Raw genomic sequence first — 20,414 nt, 5'->3', positions numbered from 1 at the left:
TCTTTTAATTATTAAAATAAAACATATTAATAAACTATGAAATAACTTGTATAATTTGTTTACTATATAAATTTTTTTTATTATGAATAATTATTTAAATTAGCTAAAAGAGTAGAAATTTAAATAATTATGATTAATGATATGGATTATAATTTTTTTCTATGTTCAATATATAATTAAAATAAAATAATAATGATATCCTTTGTACATTGTTAATTTCTATTTTACAAGTTAATATATATGTGTAAAGACCTGGAAAATAGAGTGTTATAGAGGAGATAGGTGTGTTAAAATAATGAGACAAGTTATTTTAAATTAAAATAATCTTAGAATATAAATAGAATTTTATAAACACTTTTCATTATTCTAAGAACACTTCATCTCTCTAGAACTTTATTCCTCAGAGTTCTCTGACTTCTCTCTACAATTTCTCTCTGCTGAGTTTTCTGTTCGACGATCAGGAGGTGCCTAGGCGATCCTGGCATTGAGAGCTTCGATCTTGACCTATCAATTTTGTGATTCCAGCTGGTAAGCTGTTTGTTCCCTTTCTTCTCTTGTTCTTGGTTCTGGATCATGCAGAGTAGTGCTGTTGCATGTGTCTCGCGGTTTTATTCTTCAATTTTCAGCTCAATTTAGGTTCTAAGAGCTGTTCTTTATCACCAATTGGTGAGTTGTAGGTTTCTGTTGAGTTCCCTTGCAATGCAAGGTACACTTGGAGCGATTCTGTGAGTTGGGCTGTTTATCTCTGAGGTAAGGGAAGCTAGGTTGTGTTTCAGTTATCAGTTTGTGCTGTAGGTGATAAATTCTGTGTTATAGTGTTGTTTGGTTGAAAATTCAGGTTGTGAGTGTATGTTCTTGAAATGCTAAATTGTGAAAACTGTGGAATGATGATTATGAACTGAATGGAATGTTGTGTGCTGTTGTAATTGTATATATATTCATGTGAGAAATTTGTTATAGTGGTGATTAAGTAATATGTGAAGTGAATTGAGCTTGTTTAGTGTAATTTAGAGGAATTGAGGTAGTGAATTTGAGTATTAAAGGTCAAGTACTGTTAGAGGCTGATGGGTAGTTTAGACATGTCATTTGTGACTTGTTTGAGTCAACAAACTGATTAAAATCAGGTTCAAAGTGGTAAATTAGGATCTGGGTCTCTAAGTTGATGAAATTGAGGTTTTAAAATAGGATTTGATGCATAAACACTTTATATTGAGGTTAGGAAGGTACAAAACCACTTAGTCAAGTCTAATTAAGTATATACAACAAATTAAGAGTGTTAGGAGTTAGGAAAGTTGAGTGGAATTGGTAAGGAGTGGTTGAGTTGCATAATTCTGCAGAATTTCGTTTTGCAGATTATGCAGGCTCGTTGTGCGAATGGATTCGCATAGCGAGTCACCTTGGCGAGGTGTTCTCTGCCAAGGCACTCACATACCGATGGGTGCGTTGTGCGAGTGGATTGAGAGGGTTGCTCTTTGTTTGTCAATCCGCATAGCGAATCAAATCGCTATGCGACTGGTTGGGGTCTGAAACCGTTATTCTTTTTATTCGAACAACGAGTGGGTTTCGCTTTGCGAGTGTTTAGGAAGTCTGAGTCTCTGTTTGAGGTTCTCGCATAGCGAGTTGGGACGCTATGCGAGGGATTGGGGTCTGGTACATTTCACAGTTTATTCGCATAACGAGTTTAGTCACTATGCGAGAAGCTTATGGTTTCACTGTGTGAAGGTGTGCGCTATGCGAGAGGTTCAGTTCTAGTTCAATTTTTCTTGTGATATTAAGTTGTTTTAAATGAACATTTAGTGTTGTATGAAGTAAGCTAAAGTTGTATCATGTAATATCAGTGATTATTGATGTATGTTGTATTTAAAAGTGCAAAGTTCAAGTACGATTAATGGACGTAATTCCATGATCCTCAAGGAGAGGAGACGTGATGGTGCCCTATGTTGTGATTCAAAGTGAAATCTCTAGTTGAGATTTAAGTGAGTTTAGAATGGATGCAAGAGCTTAGTCTTGGGGGTTATCCTGAAATTCTAATGGTCTTTCATTCTCAAGTAGGGAGGATTGATCCATGTCGTGAGGAGTACCAGGAGGTCCTAGTCTTGGGTGCTTCCAGTGTGGCCCAAGGTGAGTGATAACGGACTAACCTCGTGAGTGTGGTAGGGTGAAACCCATTGGCAACGACTTTGCAAAGCAGTAGAAGCCACCGGGAGTGCACGATCCGCCATAGCTCGGCAATCATTCTAAGTCCGGACAGTCAAAGTCAGTGTGGTGTTATGTGTGAAGGGTTTAAGTGATGTGAATGAATAATATTTTTGTATGAAGCTAAATAAATTGATGTATGATTAATCTTTGTTTAAACTAGCTTACCCTATTGTGTGCTTGTATTTTGTATGTTCTGTTGTTCTTCTTCTGCAATGATCATCCTTTCGATGTGAGCAGTGGAAGAATAGGTCTCTCTAGAGCAAGCATTGAATGGAGGTGATGCTGCTGAGTAGTTGGTTTAGTTAATAGTGATCTTGTGTATAGTTTTGAGTTTCCTTTGGTTGGTATTTATATAAAGTTTAAATTTATAGTTGTTTTTGGATGACTGTAAAGGTAACACTTTATACTCTAGATGGATAACTGTATAACTTCATCATGCATGTAGTTTCTCTTTAACATAGTCTATACTATATATTTTGGGATGTTATATGTGTATATGAAAATATTCCTTTTTATATTATTATATATTATATATTATTTATAGTATATATTTGTTTATATATTATAACAGGCAAAAATCGTGTGAAGTATTTTTTATGATATTTTTAAAATATTATAAACAAATATATTTTTATTTTATTTTATACTAATGGAAACATAAAAGTATTTTTTATGATATTTTTAAAATATTATAAACAAATATAACTTTTTTATTTTATACTAGTGGAAACATAAAAGTATTTTTTATGGTATTTTTAAAATATTATAAACAAATATAATTTTTTATTTTATACTAGTGGAAATTCATTGTATATGTATATGGTAATAGTGAAAATATGTTGTAATGAGAAGTTGAATTAATCAGACATTCAAAATGCTTATAATTATTTTTAAAAGCCTGAGCAATCAATATTTTCAATCTACATTATCTTTCTCTCTTTTTTTTCACTATTTTGTTAGTTTTTTTTCTTCTTATTTTCTTTTTTCTAGTACATTATCTTCTATCTTCCATGGAGGTAAAATAAGGAATTACTTTGAATCCCCTGTACTTATTTATCTAATATATTATCATTTTGTTAATTACTTCACTCATGCCCTGTCATCAATTAAACTTGTAAAAGAAGCACAGTGCAGTGGGTTGATCTTGATTTGTATTGCTACATCACAAACCTTTGATTTGAACAGAAGGTATTACAAACTAAACAGGAGAAAAATGTATTATTGGGTTAGTGCTAATCCTTCGGATTTCGCCGGAACCCCTCCCCAACGTCGCAGGTGATGAACTGATTCATTATGTCGCTTATTCTCTTTGTTGTTGCTTTCTTTTCGGTAATCTCAGTTTGTTTCATTCTGTTAGTGGTCACTCCGCTGTTAATATTGGGAAATCTAAGGTTGTCATGTTCGGAGGCCTTGTCGACAAGAAGTTTCTCAGCGACATCGCTGTCTATGATATTGGTAATGTAATCCCTTTTCTTATTTGTAGTTGTTTTTCATTAAAATTGAAGAGTTTAATTTTATGCAAAGTTATTTGTATAAAAGTTTTACACTCTCCATAATCAGAAATTATAGCTGACTTGACTTTGACTTTCACTGTAATTTATCATAGTGATTTGTAGTTGTGGTTCGATGAACATTGACACAAAATTGAACTCTCCATTCATTTAACATATTTTAGAGGCCAAGCAATGGTTTCAGCCTGAGTGCACTGGGAGTGGTTCAGATGGGCATGTAGGTCCCAGCCCTCGGGCTTTTCATGTCGCTGTTTCCATTGATTGTCACATGTTCATTTTTGGTGGTCGTCTTGGAAGTCAGAGGTTTGTGTTGCATCTCGGTGTTTTGTTTCTTTCATTACTATAATGTATGGTATAATTGGTGGTTTTGAATTTTACAGGTTGGGGGACTTTTGGGTTTTGGATACTGGTATGTATGACATTTTGTGTGGTCATTGTTGAGTTCATGTTGTGAGGGAACTTTCTGACATTTTTGGGACTTATGCTGTTTTGGCATGCTGACACTTGGAATGAATGATGCTACTCCAGACATATGGCAATGGTCTGAACTAACTGGATTTGGAGACTTGCCATCTCCTCGGGATTTTGCAGCAGCTTCAGCTGTTGGAAACCGAAAAATTGTTATGTGAGATATAGTGTTTAATTTGACATTTTCTTTATGCAAATTAGATTGAGTTGGAGTAAATCAAAACATGTAATGAGGTGGATTCTTTTTGATTCAGGTATGGTGGATGGGACGGAAAGAAATGGCTATCTGATGTTTATGTCTTGGACACTAGTATTTTTCTAATACTAATTTTTATCACTTCTTGTGTAATTACCTCATTATTCAGTTGTAACCAAGTATAACATCATTTTCTTCCTCTCTTAGTTTCACTTGAATGGATGGAGCTATCAGTTTCTGGAACATTGCCACAGCCCAGATGTGGGCATACTGCCACTATGGTTGAAAAACGATTGCTTGTATACGGTGGAAGAGGTGAAGTGACGCAGTTCTACTTGTTCAGATGTTGATCTGATATTGAGATTATAGTCCTTTTATTTAAATAGAAAGAACGCATTCCGGTGTTACTAGGCAATTCCCGTGTGTCAAGTATTTTATCAGGAGAATATTTATTCTTTTCTCTATCTGTTGTTTCTTTTTATATATTTATGGGTTTCAAGGTTAAATAGAAGAGTGTCTTAATTTCTCAAACAATGATCAATTTGTGCCATTTGGTGCATTTCCTCACTTTCACTATCATTTCAGTTTTAGGAAGTAGTTTTAATATAATAGTCTGGGAGAAAGGTTTAGCTCTTCGTTTTTGGTTTAAATTTAGGGGCAAGATCGGTGAAATTTAAATTTAGCATGATTGTCATGAAGCAATATTGAAGATACTCAATTTTTTTAATGAAACTAATAAAATTGAACTCGGTCAAGTGTTAGTTATTTTTTTCTATATTCAAAGATGCACTGTTGGATTGCTAAACTGCATAAAACTTATCCAGAAACCCATTCCATAGTCTATTTCTTTCACTGACACACATTATGTTAGACTTAGTTTTTTGAATGTGGAACTTCTTCTTGTCTAACTTGCATGTAAATAAATAACTGCTCTGAATTGATGAAAAGGGCATACATATTGATTGCTGTAATGCCAATTTGGATTTATTATCTGAAATGAGTGCTATATCCTGACTTTAACAGGAGGAGGCGGACCAATTATGGGTGATTTATGGGCTTTGAAGGGTCTAATTGAAGAAGGTATGCATATCATCTTTATAATTGAATTATGTATGATGATTTTTTTTTTCATTGCTTGCTGCTAGTTGTTATTATCACGTATTTCCTTTGCTTCAGGTCAGGTGCTGTAGCTTCCTTTCCTGTGAGATTAGTGCATTTTATTCTAGTTTGGATCTATATTTTTATTTTGCAATTGTCATACCAACATTTCCCTTCTTTCATGTCTATTAATAGAAAGAAAGAGAGGATTCTGTGTGCCTCAATTACACAACAAAGACTATTCTATGTGATAGGTGTTATAAATACAAGTTTTATGGTTACATAATATCTTAAACATACAATTACCTTTTTCACATTATTTGCTTAAGATATGTGGAAGACAGGATGAGTCTGAGCTTGCTGTGGTAATTGTAATTTGAAAGCCACTTCTCCTATTTGCTTAAGAACCAAATATGGTCCATAGTAACCTGCTGAAAGTTTGGGATGAGGCTTATCAGACATAGAACTCTGTTTATGTGGCAGAAGTTTTATACACCACTCACGTTGTTTGATCTTGGAAGGTTTATAATGAACATTAGCATGAATTGTCATTTGAGCCTGTGCTCTATGCAAATGAACCTTCAGTTGTTTCAAAAGCCTTATCTCTGTTCATAATAGGCATGCACCACAACTTCAACTAGATTTTCTCTGGGTATAAACTTGGCTATTGAAGGAGAAGGACTACCATAACCCATCTTAAAAGGAGTGCAATTTGCGGTACTTTGGAAGCTAGTATTCTGCCTAGACTTTTTGTTGCTCAGAACAAATATATCACAGATAAGTTTCCAAGGTCCTATCGTGGACCTCAGAATTGTTTGTCGGTGATTGGAAGTACTCATCCTTAATTTGGTATCCTGCAACCTGAATAACTACTGCCAAAACAAGCTCATAAAGTTTGGGTATCACTCACAATAGAACTAGACACTCCGTGCAAACCATATTTCAGCAACGGACCAATTGTGGGTGTTTTACTAGGGTGAAAGGGCCATACTTAACCTATTGACTGCCATCTAGATAGTATCAAAACTCACAGATTTAGGTAGGCCTGCAATGAAATTCATACTACTATCGTCCTATATGGCATTGGGTATTGGTAAGAGCTGCAGTATCCCTTCCAGAGATGATGCCAAATACTTATTGCATCGACATACATGACAGGCTGGCGCATATTCTGTTACTGCCCCTTTAATACCTATACAATAAAGGGATTTTGCTAGTCTGCAGGAAGTGATACATTCCTGAATTTTGCTCGGTGGGTGAAGAATGAATTTCTTGTAGTAACTTAGGAATCCACTGGAATGTTGATTCCAACACTAATCTTCCTTTGTAGTACAGTCTGTTATGTTCCAAAGTATAATAGGGGTGCAGGTTTGGATCCTTGGTTAAATCATCCTTGATTTTGACAAAACTGCATTGAGATTAACCTCCTCATCAATAGACGCCATCCTACCAAAAAGGTTTAGACATTACCTGCATCGCCTTGTCTTCTTCTTTCGTTGTCCACTATCTGATTTGCTGCTCCCACTTTATAAACAATATCAAATTCATACTTAATAACTTGGCTAGTCAGTTTTGTTGATTTTGAGCTGTGATGCATTGTTCTAACAAGTTGCTTAATCTTTTTTGATTTGTATACTCAGTGAATTTCTGTCCTAACAAATAAGGATGCCAATGCTGAATAGCTAAGACCAGAGCCATAGCTGTTTTTTATATATAGATTTGGTGAGAGTTGTGATTGCTGAGGCTTTGCCGAAATAAGCTATGGGTCTTTTGTCTTGGAACAAAACTGCCCCTAATCCCTTGCCTGAAGAATCACATCTATGGAAAAATGCTTAGAGAAACCAGACATCACTAAAACTAGAGCAGTAGTAACAACTTTTTGTATCAATCTAAAGTCTTGAGTCCACTCAAAATTTCTTTTCTTTAGTTAAAGCTTTCAAAGGTCTGGCTGTCTTGCCATAATTTTGTATAAAGCATTGATAATAACATGTTAGTCCCAGAAAAATCTTTCATGGCTCTACTAGTCTTGGGAATAGGCCACTATAATATAGCTTCAATCCATTTTGGGGGGTCCATGGAAATTCCCTGCTGTGAAATAACATGACCCAAATGACCCAAATCTTCCACACTCCCGTTGTCTTATTTCTGCCAATCTCTCAAATATTGTGCTTCTCCCTTTGCCTCCAAATATCCTTAGCAGTTCTGTTGCAAGATCTTCCCAAGAAGAGTTCTTTGACTTTGTTGCCAAAATTTGAACCAATGGCTAGAATTTGACTAGGCATAATTTTTTTGATCCCTTGACGTTTTGAACATGGAAAGGTATTCTTAGTTATTGCTTTCAAACCTCCTATAATAAACCTGCAATCCTGTCTTATTGTCAACATGTTGTATTTGCTTCTGATAGGATCTAAGGTAAGAGGAGAGAAGGAAGGGGAAATGAGAGAGTAGTTAGGAAAGGCGGGATGAAGGTGAGACCAGTTAGAAAAGGCGGGATGGGGGTCTTGTATAAATAGAGTTCTATTTCAGGTTAGAGGGGAGTTTTTGAGTATTATTTTGTAAATCTGGACTTTGGCCAGAAGAGGGAGATTATGCCTCCGTTAGGGCTAAGAGGGGGATTAGGCCTCCATTAGCGCTATCAATGTACTTTGTTCTCAATATCAATACAGAAACCCATTCTTTCATTATTCTTTCTATCTTCTGAGTGTGTTCTTGTTAGGTTCCAAACCCAGTACCTAACAAATTGGTCCGACCTGCCGGATCCAAATTGGGGGAAAAATGGAGAGCAGAATCGACGGAAGATTGAATGTAATGGAGGGTCAAATGGAAGCGGTGGAACTTGCGGTGGATGGAAGGAAGGTCGAGATAGCGGCATTGCGCCAAGATTCGGCGGCAATTAGGAAAGACTTGCAAGAAGTCATGGGAATCTTGGGAGGACAGACTCGCAACCAGGAAAGGCTATCGGAAGGGAGCCAGGCGTCCGTCAACGATCATCGGAGGGTGAGGTGGGAAGACGAAGAAGAAGGAAGGGAAGGCGAACCTACCGAGGGGCAAAACAGCTGGTGGAAACGGGTGGAGCTAACCGTCTTAGAGGGGATCGATCCGCTGCACTGGATCAATCGCACAGAGAAATTTTTCAAGTTACAAGGGGTATCGGAGGAGGAAAAGGTGCGCCTAGTCGACATCAGGATGGAGGGGAGCGCTGGCTATTGGTTCAGAGCCTGGAAGGAGAAAGCCAAGAATCGTTCATGGGATGGTTTGAAGGAAGCCCTGGTGATAAGGTTTGGAACCATAGTTGAGCGTTTGGCAGTATCGAAACAGACGGGGACGGTGGAAGAGTATGTACAATACTTCAAGACATTTGCGGGACGAACGAAGAGGGTGTCGGACGCGCAGCTGTTAGGATATTTTCTAGCGGGATTGCAAGAAGACATACGGAATCAAGTCCGACCGCATGACTCGCAGGACTTGATGGTGGCGATGCGAATCACAAGGGATGTTGAAGAATTCCAGGGAGGCGAAAAGGAGAGGACGGTCGGCTCCGAACAGGAGAGACTGCTAGACCTGAACGAGAGAGAACCGCCGAATCCGAACGTGAGATGACGGCTTGAACCGAACGGTCTTATAGTTACAGTCAATGGCCGAACGGTCTTATAGTCAAAATGGTCTCCCAGTCATTGGCCGAGTGGTCTGAGGCCATAGAAGACCAGTCGTCTGGGGGACGAACGAGCGGTGAGGTGACACGGTCCGAGGCTAATCGCTATAACCCAGGCCGATCGAGTGTTGCCGAGCGGTCCGAGGCCAATCACCCAGACCTATCGGGAGCCGCCAAGAGTGTGGGGTCAGTACGAAAGATGCACAGTCTGATAGGGGACCGAACGGTATTGTCAATTAAAGGACGAACGGTAGCAAAACGAAGAGGAGAAGTAACTCTAGACTGGGAAGATCTTGCAGTAGCTCTGTTTAGGGTTGTTAACGCGAGCCGAACGGTTGAAGGCAGGGGGGAGGAGCCGAACGGTATAAAGATAGGGAGAAGAGAGCCGAACGGTATAACGATAGGGAGAAGAGAGCCGTACGGTAGAAGAAGTTATTTTACAGGGAAGGATAAGAAGCTCCTCGCCTTCAAGGAAATAATGCAAACACGAAAATTGTCCCATAAATTTTATCTCTCAATTCGACCACCACCCAAGCCTCCAGACCGGAAGTTGCAGGTAGTAGCCAGCGGGTTCCCTTCCTGTGATAAGACCATATCATAGTGCCATGGGCTTAAACTTCATTGTTCCAACCTTGAGGACAAGGTTGTTTTGCAGCAGGGTGTAATGATAGGATCTAAGGTAAGAGGAGAGAAGGAAGAGGAAATGAGAGAGTAGTTAGGAAAGGCGAGATGGAGGTGAGAGCAGTTAGGAAAGGCGGGATGAAGGTCTTGTATAAATAGAGTTCTATTTCAGTGTTAGAGGGGAGTTTTTGAGTATTATTTTGTAAATCTAGACTTTGGCCAGAAGAGGGAGATTATGCCTCCGTTAGGGCTAAGAGGGGGATTAGGCCTCCATTAGCGCTATCAGTGTACTTTGTTCTCAATATCAATACAGAAACTCATTCTTTCATTGTTCTTTCTATCTTCTGAGTGTGTTCTTGTTAGGTTCCAAACCCAGATACCTAACAACTTCTGTATCAGGTAGCTTCTTAATAAGATGGGTTATGTACTTATAATGGACATATACTTTCTTTCTCGTCTTTAATACAATTTCTTATATTAAGAAATATTTATTTCTTGGTAGCTTCTGAATAAGATGGGTTATGTACTTACAATGTGTATTTGTTATGGAGGAAAGAGAATGAAGCACCTGGATGGACTCAATTAAAGCTTCCAGGTCAAGCACCTTCTCCTCGATGTGGCCATACAGTTACGTCTGGAGGACATTATGTAATCTCATTTGCAAAATCCCTCTCTTTCTAGTTCTGCTACTTTTGTAGTTTGCTTTCGTTTTTATTATTTACTGCTAAACGTGGATTTCTGTACAGTTCACACTTTATCCTGTAGTGGAATGATCTACATTTAAATATCATTATCATTATTCTTTTTTATGGTGTGTTAGATGTTGAAAAGATTGGAAATTCTGTGTATTTGAGAGTTGAAGGCTAGCAGCTTCCTTTTGAAATTAATGGTATTTAAAGGGAGGTATTTCAAGAACATGATGGAGATTGTGGACTAACTCTTTAGTGGTAGGATTTTAGAATTCTCTCAACTACTTCTTCTAGTTATGGGTATACTGGGAATGTGATCGTCTCCCAGTGTTTTCTGCCTTACCTTGTTAGTTTAAGGTAGAATGTTCACTAGAAGGGGCTTTGGTTGCTGAATAGCCCTGGTGACCAGCGAACACTTTGATTGTTGGTCTAGGTTACTTAAGTTTAAAGAGCTGCATGAACTTGGTTATTTCCAAGGGATATAAGATTTCCTTTATATGATACTAGGAAGTTGGTTATCTTTGTTCTCCTTTTTCAACTTTCCTTAGTCATAAATTGTCTGCCTTAATTGTCTTCCTTAATTGTCTTGTGACTTTCTCTTAGATTCATATGTGTTCGCTTGTTCAAGAGTATCACATGTTCGCTTTTAATGAAGTTTAACCAGTCAGAAAGAAGTTTATGTTTATAAACTTGAATTATAAGATCAAATAATATTACATTATGGTTGATGTCATCAAATAATTTTTTACACTGTTGTGTTTCCCCTTTCCTCTCTAAATTCTTTAATACGTCTTAATCCCTAGTCAGAATTGCATAGATTTACTGTTTTAACCTGAAATCCTGTCATTTATTTACTTCTTTTATTTTTGGAGAGGATTTTACAGTTGTTGATGTTTGGAGGACATGGGACTGGTGGATGGTTGAGTCGTTATGATATCTATTACAATGACTGCATTATATTAGACAGAGGTGACAACTTTCACTATACCTGTCAGTGTATCTCTATCACACTTTTTGTATCATTAACCATTATAACTGTTGTCTGTCAATCTATTTTGTTAAAGCTAACTTGTTAATGATCTCTGGCATCCTTGCACTTACATTTCTGACATGCAAAATACGGTTGGGGATTTGGCTAAATGTTGAGGGAGAAAAACAGATTATGTATGTTAGTTGCATGAGGGAGTTTTTGTTATTTTCATTTTGTGTTCGTGGAAATCAAAGATTCTGGTTCCTGTTCAGAAGTCTAATTTTATGAAGTTAACCTGTTTATCCAAGGAAAATTCGATGCAGTTATGTTGTTTTTTTATTTATTCTCTTTTTGAATATCACTTTGTAAGCATTAAAACTAAATTTTATCAAATAAATATTTGGCTCTCTTCTCAATATTGATTAATAATCCAGCATCCCTTGTGTTTTTTGCTCTATAATAGATTAAAAATTCTCACACAACTTACATTTCATCTTTATGATGTGAGCTTCGTGAATCTTCTCGTGTTGGAGAGTTACAAACCTATCATTTATTGTTGTTGGAACATTAATGATACTCCGTGAAACATTTTACATTCTTGCTCAAAGACTAGTTTTCGTTATTAGGTTTTGGATGAGTACATTATTTTTAGAAAGAAGCAATAAGCTAATGATGCACAATAATGTCCTTGAATGCAAATTCAGTGTATTTACATGTTACTTTAATTTTTTTTGAAGTGGCTTGTCTGTAAACTATGATATTCAAATGCATGATTTTTTAGTCAAATCATAAATGGCACTTTTTTTTATTTTTAATTTAAACTATGACAAAGTCCTGCACAAAATCAATGTTTGGTGGCATATACTAAATTCAATTATTTGTGTGTTCGGTTGCAACAGTTTCAGCACAGTGGAAACGGCTCTCCATAGGCAGTGAACCCCCTCCTGCTAGAGCGTACCACTCTATGTCAGTTGTTGGATCACGGTATTTGCTAATTGGTGGTTTTGATGGGAAAACGACTTATGGTGATCCATGGTGGTTAGTCCCTCAAGGTATTCATTGTTCTAGCATGATCTACAACTCTATTGCTTTTGTTGTCAAATACTCCTTTTTCAATTGTAGATATTTTCACTGAAAAGAGGGTAATTAATTTTTTTTTTGTTTGCCAATGAGTTCTTTCTTGGAGTACTGTTTTTAAGTTGAATGGAAGGAATATTCTATTATTTGAACTTTCTATTTTCTTGTACTGTGATTTAATACTCAATCCAGAATATTCCTCTCTATAAATGTTCTTTTTTAAATGGAGATGTTTTATTAGAAAGCTGAAACCTTTCAACCTTAGATGAAAAGGGTAAAAAGAACCTAACTGTTCAGAGGCTAAAAGTGGCATCCTAAACTCACTTCTTTTGCATGTTTCACAGAGGATCCAATTGCAAATAGATTAACTGCATCTCCACCCAGAAATATTCCTGAAAGTAAGGAATTTGCTTTCAACGATGATTTTCAACCTCAAGTAAAGGTATTGGTTAATCTTGTTTTGTTGGCAGACATCTCACTTTGCGATCCATCCCATATTTGTCTTAACTAGTGAGTTTTTTTTTTTTTGTTTTTTAAAAAAATGTGTTTAAGATAGAAAACAACTTCTTAACTTCTCGGTGCTTTTGTTTGTTCTTAATATTTCTTTTATTTTAAAGACTGTTCATAATTTCAGTTAAAGAAAAAAATTAGTAGATAATACTAGCTTACTAAGCATTTCTGTTGATATATAGTGGAGCATTGTTGTAGTCAATTCTCACTAGTCACTTCTCTAGGTTACTAAATGCTTAATTTTGCTACTGTGCTATCTCAGTATCAAGACTTTTGAGTTCTTATCTGTTGTTTTTAATCTTTAAAGTGGTTTTCATTTAACATAGTGTTTCAAATCACAATCTTTTCTTATTTTGTTTGTTTAAATAACAAATCACTTAGGAAAGAATAGAATAGTAGAATCAGGAATTTTCCTACAATGAAAAAATAGATGAAAGAAAGACACCGGAAAATTTAAATGAGTCAACTCACAGAGCAACCTAGTCTTCACAAATATGAAATAGAAACATCCTTAAAAAAAATCCATGACCAGGATCGCATAATGAGGCTGAGGCAAGCCTATCCATTTTCCAATAAAAGTTATGGAGGAGAGCATTATTATGTTTGAAAACACACTTTCATTGACAGAGCACATTGTGCGAAAAATGTATAAGTGCTTCTTTCTAGCTGGGCTGCCTCTAATTCTTTATTGAAATGTATTCTACGTTCAGTCTTAAGTATTCATATCTGTACTAAACCAAAAAAACAGCCTAGCTAATTTGTAATTGTGATGCTAAAAGGAAGGAAACAGTTATGACAAATTGATAACAAACTAATTACATACTTGGATTGGGTCTTGGACTCTTGGTGGTTAAGGTTTTTGTGAAAAATTAAATTTTAAAAAATGGGGAGATAGTGGGGACCAACGAAGATGAATACGAAAGCAGATGTTGATAAAGACAAATCTTTCTTTGATAATGTTGGAAAGGGAAGCTTGCAGTTGGAGTTAGTAAAACAAGTAAAAATAATGCTAGGAGCCAAACCACAAAGGCTAATATGCAGAGTCATCATCAAAAGGCACCAGCTGCATATGTTGAAAATGACTGGGAATCAAGTGGAGATGAAATGTGTTGTAATGTGAGATAATATCTTTAAAATCTTACTAAAGGAAATAGATATATAATCTTTTATTTTATTTTAATAAATAAAATAATTTTTTTAATTTTTTTTATTAAAATAAAATAAAAGATTATATATTTATTTGTTCTAATTAGGAATATTTTAAAGATATTATCTCAAATTACAATAAAATGGAAGTTTTGACATCTGAGTAATTGAATCTAATGATGAGTTCGTGGATGTACTCTTTGATTGATTTCTGTTGTGATGGTATTAGCAACTTGGGTCTTTTTGTTGAGCTTTTTCTAGGGCTAGGATATTTATATTTTTTACTGTGACCTTATAATTTATATCTTATTATAATGTTCATCACTTTATCACTTTAATGTTTTTATGTTTTTACTGTGTTGAGCACGTGTAACTAACTTTACAGTGAAGAATTAATTTAAAATGCTCAAATACTTTTTCTTCTGTTTATCATTTCTTTTTTATGGTGAGGTGCTTTTTCGGACACTCCAAAGGCAGTATCCCCTCCCCCCAAAACAGTTTTTTTGTTTTTATTATTTGCCAATTCTTCTTTTTTGTCATGTCCTTTTAGTGGCACTGGCATGACAATCTTAGATTTCATTTGTTAATTCTAAGTAAAATTTGAACACATTATAGTTCTTGATTAATTTATTGCTGACATCTTTGTCAGGAAAGCCAGACAGAGAAATTTCCTTTCTCTGAATTACAAAGACGGTTGCAAATATCAGTTTCCAGTTCCAGCCTTGAGATTGTAAACGAGTTCGAAGATAAAGAGCTGCTTGAAGTAGCATCAAGATTAGCAGGTGAAAACGTTTCTACTAATTCACTGGTAATATTCCCTTACTTGCATGGAAATTTTCTGTATGTTCATATCATCATAATTTTAATTGAAATAATATTTCATTTTTGAACAAGGCGATCGAAACAATTCGTAAACACTGGAGAAAGTCTGAACCAAATATGGTTAAACTCAAAGAGCTTGGACCATTGCTTCGGGATTACCAACGTCTTATATACAGGCACTATCTGTAAGAACTATATTTTTTATCCAATTCTTTCTATGATGTTTCTGCATTTGGTATCTGCAAAACTTGATGAGCCTCGTATTCTCAGCAGAATTTGGGGCAGATTTTTGGCATGCATGCTTATTTATTACTATTTTTCTTTGGGTACTCGTATGCAATTGATCACACACTATCTATTCTCAACTTCCTACTGGCTTAATCTGCTACCTGCTATATTTGCATTGAAGTTGCTAGGTAGAATTTTCTAAAATTTATCGATCTGCTGGCAATCTTTGTTAGCTTGCTTGAGCAAATCCTTGAAGAGTGGATCTTGAAAGAAATTGAGGTCAACAATTGTTTTGATCGAAAAAGAAAAAGAATCTTGATACCGTGCACATAATCGTGTGTGTATCTGCTTATGGATGATCCCTTTTCTTTATGAACATGAGTGGTGAATAGTTTGGCTTATGTTGCTTGTTTGTCTAACCTCTTTAGAGAAAGGAGTGCATCTGCCCAGACACCTGGATTTGGTGAACACGTGATGTATCAATTTTACCACGTCAAAAATGCTACTCAGGTATATTTTTGTGGTTAATGGATATTCTCCTTTACCGGTGCTTTTATTTCTCCTTGGATATTCCTTTTTACTTAAAAAATATTCTGGAAATGTATATTTGATATTCTCCTTGGATATAGTGATACCAAAATCATAGATATTCTTCTTGGACATGCTTTATCAACACTATATGGTAAAAGTGATATTTCAGTAGTAATATTCTGAGGACATAAAAATATTATCAAAACGATATGCCAGTGGCACTGATTTGAACATTGAAACTAAAATACATCAGGTTGTCTGGTATTGCATTTTTGGTATATATTGTTGCAGAGACTTTATATTTGGTTGAAGTCTGTGATTGATTACATTAAATACTAAAGTTACCCTTGTAAGTTGTAACCCTATTGTATAACTTCTGTCATTTTGTTTTTATGTTTAACCACACTCCTTTTTTTATTTTCTCATTGTCCCCTGTTATTCCATTGCAGTTGCGCATGGACGATATTCCAAAACTTTTGGCAGAGTACAAACAGCTACCTATATGAAGAATACTTGTTGTATGAACAGTTTCTAATTTATACTGAACGCAAAGCATGGGTCACAAATAATACGTTATTTTATGTACATTAACCTTTTAATAATTATCAACATTTCAATATTTTTTTCCCATACTTTGGCACATTCAGCCTCTAAAGTTAGCTAACTGAACATTATAGTATATTTTAACACTTTTTTGAGAAAAAAACAATATATTAAATTTGTAATGGTAATGTCTGTAGTGGTTTATATTATTTGTTTTGCTACACAAGAACATATATAAAGATCCAGGAGTGTAAGTGATCCAGATTATGTTAAATTTGTTCTAATTTTTCACTTAATTTGGTTGAGGTTACAATTTTGAAACTCTTGCATACTATTTATTATCTCGATATAATCAAAATATTTTAAAATATTTATCATAAAACAATACTTCATTTGTTAATATAGACAAATTTCCCCCTTTTTTTTTCTCTCGATGTGACGTCCACAAGGCATTTTTAATCTTGAATAATAAGAATGCAAGTACATTTAAACACAAGCCACTGAAAAATTAAATAGACCAAGCTAGTAAACACAACACACACACACACGCATACGTTATGGTTTCAAAGACAGAGACTCTATTGTCTTGCATAGCTCGTCCAGTTTCTTCATCCTCATTCTTTCACTCTCAGTCAGCATCTATTTATGAAATATAAAATACAGCAACAGATACATGGTTACCAGAACAGTTAAAAAAAGAAGACAGGAAGAAAAAATTAACTGAGAAGGGTATGTTTCACCTTCTCAAAATGTCAAAATTAATTTATCAAGTGAAAATTAAGAATTTGGAGAAAATGTACGTGAGAACTTTGCATAAATTAGTTTGTACTTGGGTTAATTTTAACAAATGAAAAACTCAATTTTTTTTTTCTCATTTAAAAATCTGTTTGGAAAAACTTATTGAAAGATATTGTATGCTATATACCTCAACTAGTGTAGCAACCAGATGAGTCTTCTCTTTGTTTTTTTCGTTGAAAGCTTCCAAGGCTTCTTTACACTCTTTCTCCTATCAGACAACACTACAGATTAGTTTTCACTCGACATTATTAAGAAAGTAGTTCCAGAATACAAAGCCATCCCATTTTTAAAACTTCAAAAGTACGAGTTTAATTATCAGAAATTGTAGTGAGTATGATTTAACTAGTCCATAAATTTATTATTGTCAGTTTGTGATTAGATAATAATGTAAACAAAATTTCAATGTGTTTAGGAAGGAATAAAAAGTTCATGTATAAACTCAGCCTTCAACTAATGAGTACCTTTTTCTGGTAGTTAAGTCCCAGTGGCTTCAAATCTCTGTTAGCCAAGTCAATCTTCTTGCGTAACATTGCAACTTCCTTCCTCATGGGATCATCAAGCACTTCAAGCTCCTAGTAGAGAGTGTGACAATAACAACTCGTGACATATTAGCATAATTTGGATTTAGCTTAAAGAACTGAAACTACTGTCAACATCATGTCATGAAACTTACTTCCCAAATGTGTGCCAAGCGCCTAGTCTCTTCTTCAGCACGACCAAGTTGGAGTTCAACTTTCTCTCTCACCTCCATTTTTTTCCTCTCAATTTCTTCTTCCTTAGACTGAAACGTGGAGATGGCGAGCTTTGAAATATCCTCATCCTCATACTCTTCTGCTGATAGCCTCCCACTGCTTCCAATGCTGCCAAGGTTCTTCATTTTCTGCATTTCCTCTCTGCTGCTGCAAACTAAGCCCATGTGCTTCCCCACAAACTTGGTCCAATGATTTTGGTGTTGGTTTATTTCAACAAGAGGCCTCTGTTGCTTTCACTTCAATACTCTTTCTTCACATTTCAACAACTTCTTCTCTCTTGGCTTCTAAATACAGTAAAGAGACTCCCAGAAACTCTTTGCCTTTCTTTATTAAGTATTTGATGCATTCCAGAAATATAATTGATCTCCTGGAGATTTTGTAGTAAAACTGAAAGTAATATGATGTTGCATCCACAATGAACACCTCAGTGATGATGGATTATGATGTGGTTTTGCATTGTTTGTGAACAATTTTTGCTTTTCTCACAAGGTATTTGCAAAGTTACAATCTTGAATTCAAAGTCAGATAATGGGCAAGAAAGAATGGAGACTGAATAGGGAAGCAATGTATTAGGGTGCTAACTTACGTTTCTTCATGCATAAGATACATTTGGGAAACCCTGCCCGGCAAAACCACCATTCTCGTGAAATTTTTTAAAAAATTATTCAAATGAAAAAAATTCAAAAAAATTATGAAAATGAATAAATTATGCCAAATTAATATAATTTTATTTTGAAGAATTCATGTCACAACTTTAATATATAACATTTTTAAAATTTAAATCGTGTTAAGATAATACAAATTTTAGTTAAGAGCATTTTAGTTGATGGTGTAAGTTGTACATAATTTTTATTAAAACTAAACTAAAATCATGGTAAATTCACACAAATTTTTAATTTAAAATGTTTTGAATTAAATTATAACATTTTTGTACAACTTTAACTTAAATATTCTGCATTAAAATCAAGTCACCCTAACATTAAAGTCTCGCTTGCCATTTATGTTAAAACTATCCATTTTGTTAATTTTGAAAAAAAAAATCACTATTTTGATGTTTTGCCCCCTTTGGCAAGTAACTTTTGTGACACTTCTCATATTGGTCAAGTAAATTTAAGCTTAGAAATCACAAATCATAATTAACACACTTTCAGTAATATCTTTTTTATTGAATGACTTAAGATAATGACTGGATTAGTTAGAATAACTCTACTCGAAGCTTATATGTGTTTTTTATTTGTATTTTTTTCCCACTTCTGTGTTTATTACGAGATGATATCTGACTTTTAGTTTTTCACCTTCATATTTTTTTTACTAACTCAATTAGCCTTTTAAAATTTGATACTTTCTTCTTTTTATTAAGAAAAGCAACAAAAAATTATAATAAATAGTTTTTGAATTATATGTGACGAAGAATTCTAAAAAAATATACTTGTAGAAGAATTTGTTCTTGTGTAAAATATGATTATAAGAATAACATAGAACAATAATATGAAATGCCAAGCTAATAAAAGCAACATAATAATAAAAGTTATAATATGTTTTTTTTCCTTAAACGAAAAATTAAAAATATCTCTTTTCAAAACTTTGATCGTTATCCTTTTAAGTAAAAGATATTAATTTTAGTACATCATTTTCAACTGCCTTAAATTTTATCTTTCGTGATAAAGAAATAACATTTCACTCCAGATCAGAGCTGATGACGTGATACGTGCCATGTTATTTTAATATTTTATAAATAAAAAATATTAAATTCAGATGATGTTTAATATTTAATATTAATTCCTAAGTTATTTAAAAAATTAAAACTGTTGCACTGCTTAGCACGCTTTCAAATTAATTAAAAAATAAATAAATACAACCTAACAAGAAGTAAGAGATATTTTATTAAAAGAAATATTTTATATATATATAAATTCATGATTTTTTATTTTATTCTATTCTATGTATGATTTTGTTTGTAGCAGATACGAAAAAGAACAAATATTTCATTTAGATTCATAAAAAAAAGTTTACATTTGCTTCTTATAATAAAATTTAACTTTATTGAAAACGAAAAACTAAAACTAATGTTTCTAAAAATAAATGAATCAAACAAAATCAAGTTCAAAAGAAGAAAAGAAAAACTATTTATAATTTTAATAAAATTTCAATAATTAAAAATATATTTAACCTTAATAATATATTTATTATTATAATCAAATTATATTTGTCATACTTCAGTCATCATGCATATATTGGATTCCATTGAAAATTCAATGTGAAAATATTTTCTATCTAAAGTTTTCTTGATAGACGCTTTAGACAGGCATGTCTTTTTGTTGTGATAAAAAGATAATATAAAAGATCACTGTCTATATATATACTTATGGCTGAGATGTTTTCCTTTGAGAAAAGATGTACCAATTTAAAAAAGATTATCCTTAAATTTATAGTCTCTCGTGTAAGCCTCTTTCAATTTCTTATTTAAATTTACTTTGTCTACGTAATTAAATAACATGAAACTGAGATATATACACACGACTATGTACTATGAAACTAATATATATATATATATATATATATATATATATAATTCAATTTTAATCTAACATAATATATATAAA

The 20,414-nt window shown here is 34.2% G+C and overlaps 2 protein-coding genes across 6 annotated transcripts; one reads left to right on the top strand and one right to left on the bottom strand.

The window, feature by feature from the left end:
- The first annotated feature begins 3,282 nt into the window (after positions 1 to 3,282).
- On the top strand, positions 3,283 to 16,348 carry LOC108326423 (protein GLUTELIN PRECURSOR ACCUMULATION 3). 5 transcript variants are annotated; one of them, XM_017559927.2, is made up of 16 exons: positions 3,285 to 3,474; positions 3,557 to 3,654; positions 3,875 to 4,013; positions 4,091 to 4,119; positions 4,239 to 4,335; positions 4,433 to 4,488; positions 4,582 to 4,689; positions 5,398 to 5,454; positions 10,302 to 10,393; positions 11,319 to 11,403; positions 12,304 to 12,456; positions 12,826 to 12,923; positions 14,796 to 14,945; positions 15,032 to 15,144; positions 15,616 to 15,697; positions 16,168 to 16,348. In XM_017559927.2, the coding sequence occupies exons 1-16, from the start codon at positions 3,413 to 3,415 to the stop codon at positions 16,222 to 16,224; spliced, it is 1,476 nt and encodes a 491-aa protein (XP_017415416.1). In that variant the 5' UTR covers positions 3,285 to 3,412; the 3' UTR covers positions 16,225 to 16,348. The 5 variants fall into 5 exon arrangements, 3 of the variants coding, with proteins under 3 accessions (XP_052730955.1, XP_017415416.1, XP_017415414.1); XM_017559925.2 differs by having other exon boundaries at positions 3,286 to 3,474; positions 14,787 to 14,945; XR_008247850.1 differs by lacking the exon at positions 16,168 to 16,348 and having other exon boundaries at positions 3,283 to 3,474; positions 14,787 to 14,919.
- Positions 16,349 to 16,679: 331 nt separating this feature from the next.
- Positions 16,680 to 18,265, bottom strand: LOC108325556 (uncharacterized). Its single transcript, XM_017558644.2, has 4 exons — positions 17,733 to 18,265; positions 17,521 to 17,631; positions 17,187 to 17,267; positions 16,680 to 16,900 (listed from the first exon to the last, which is right to left on the bottom strand). The coding sequence occupies exons 1-4, from the start codon at positions 17,973 to 17,975 to the stop codon at positions 16,817 to 16,819; spliced, it is 519 nt and encodes a 172-aa protein (XP_017414133.1). The 5' UTR covers positions 17,976 to 18,265; the 3' UTR covers positions 16,680 to 16,816.
- Between the last annotated feature and the right edge of the window lie 2,149 nt (positions 18,266 to 20,414).

Source organism: Vigna angularis, chromosome 3, assembly GCF_016808095.1.
Source record: "Vigna angularis cultivar LongXiaoDou No.4 chromosome 3, ASM1680809v1, whole genome shotgun sequence".
Classification (NCBI taxonomy): domain Eukaryota; kingdom Viridiplantae; phylum Streptophyta; class Magnoliopsida; order Fabales; family Fabaceae; genus Vigna; species Vigna angularis.
The sequence above is the reverse complement of the archived record's forward strand: the minus strand, read 5'-3'. Positions and strand labels throughout refer to the sequence as shown.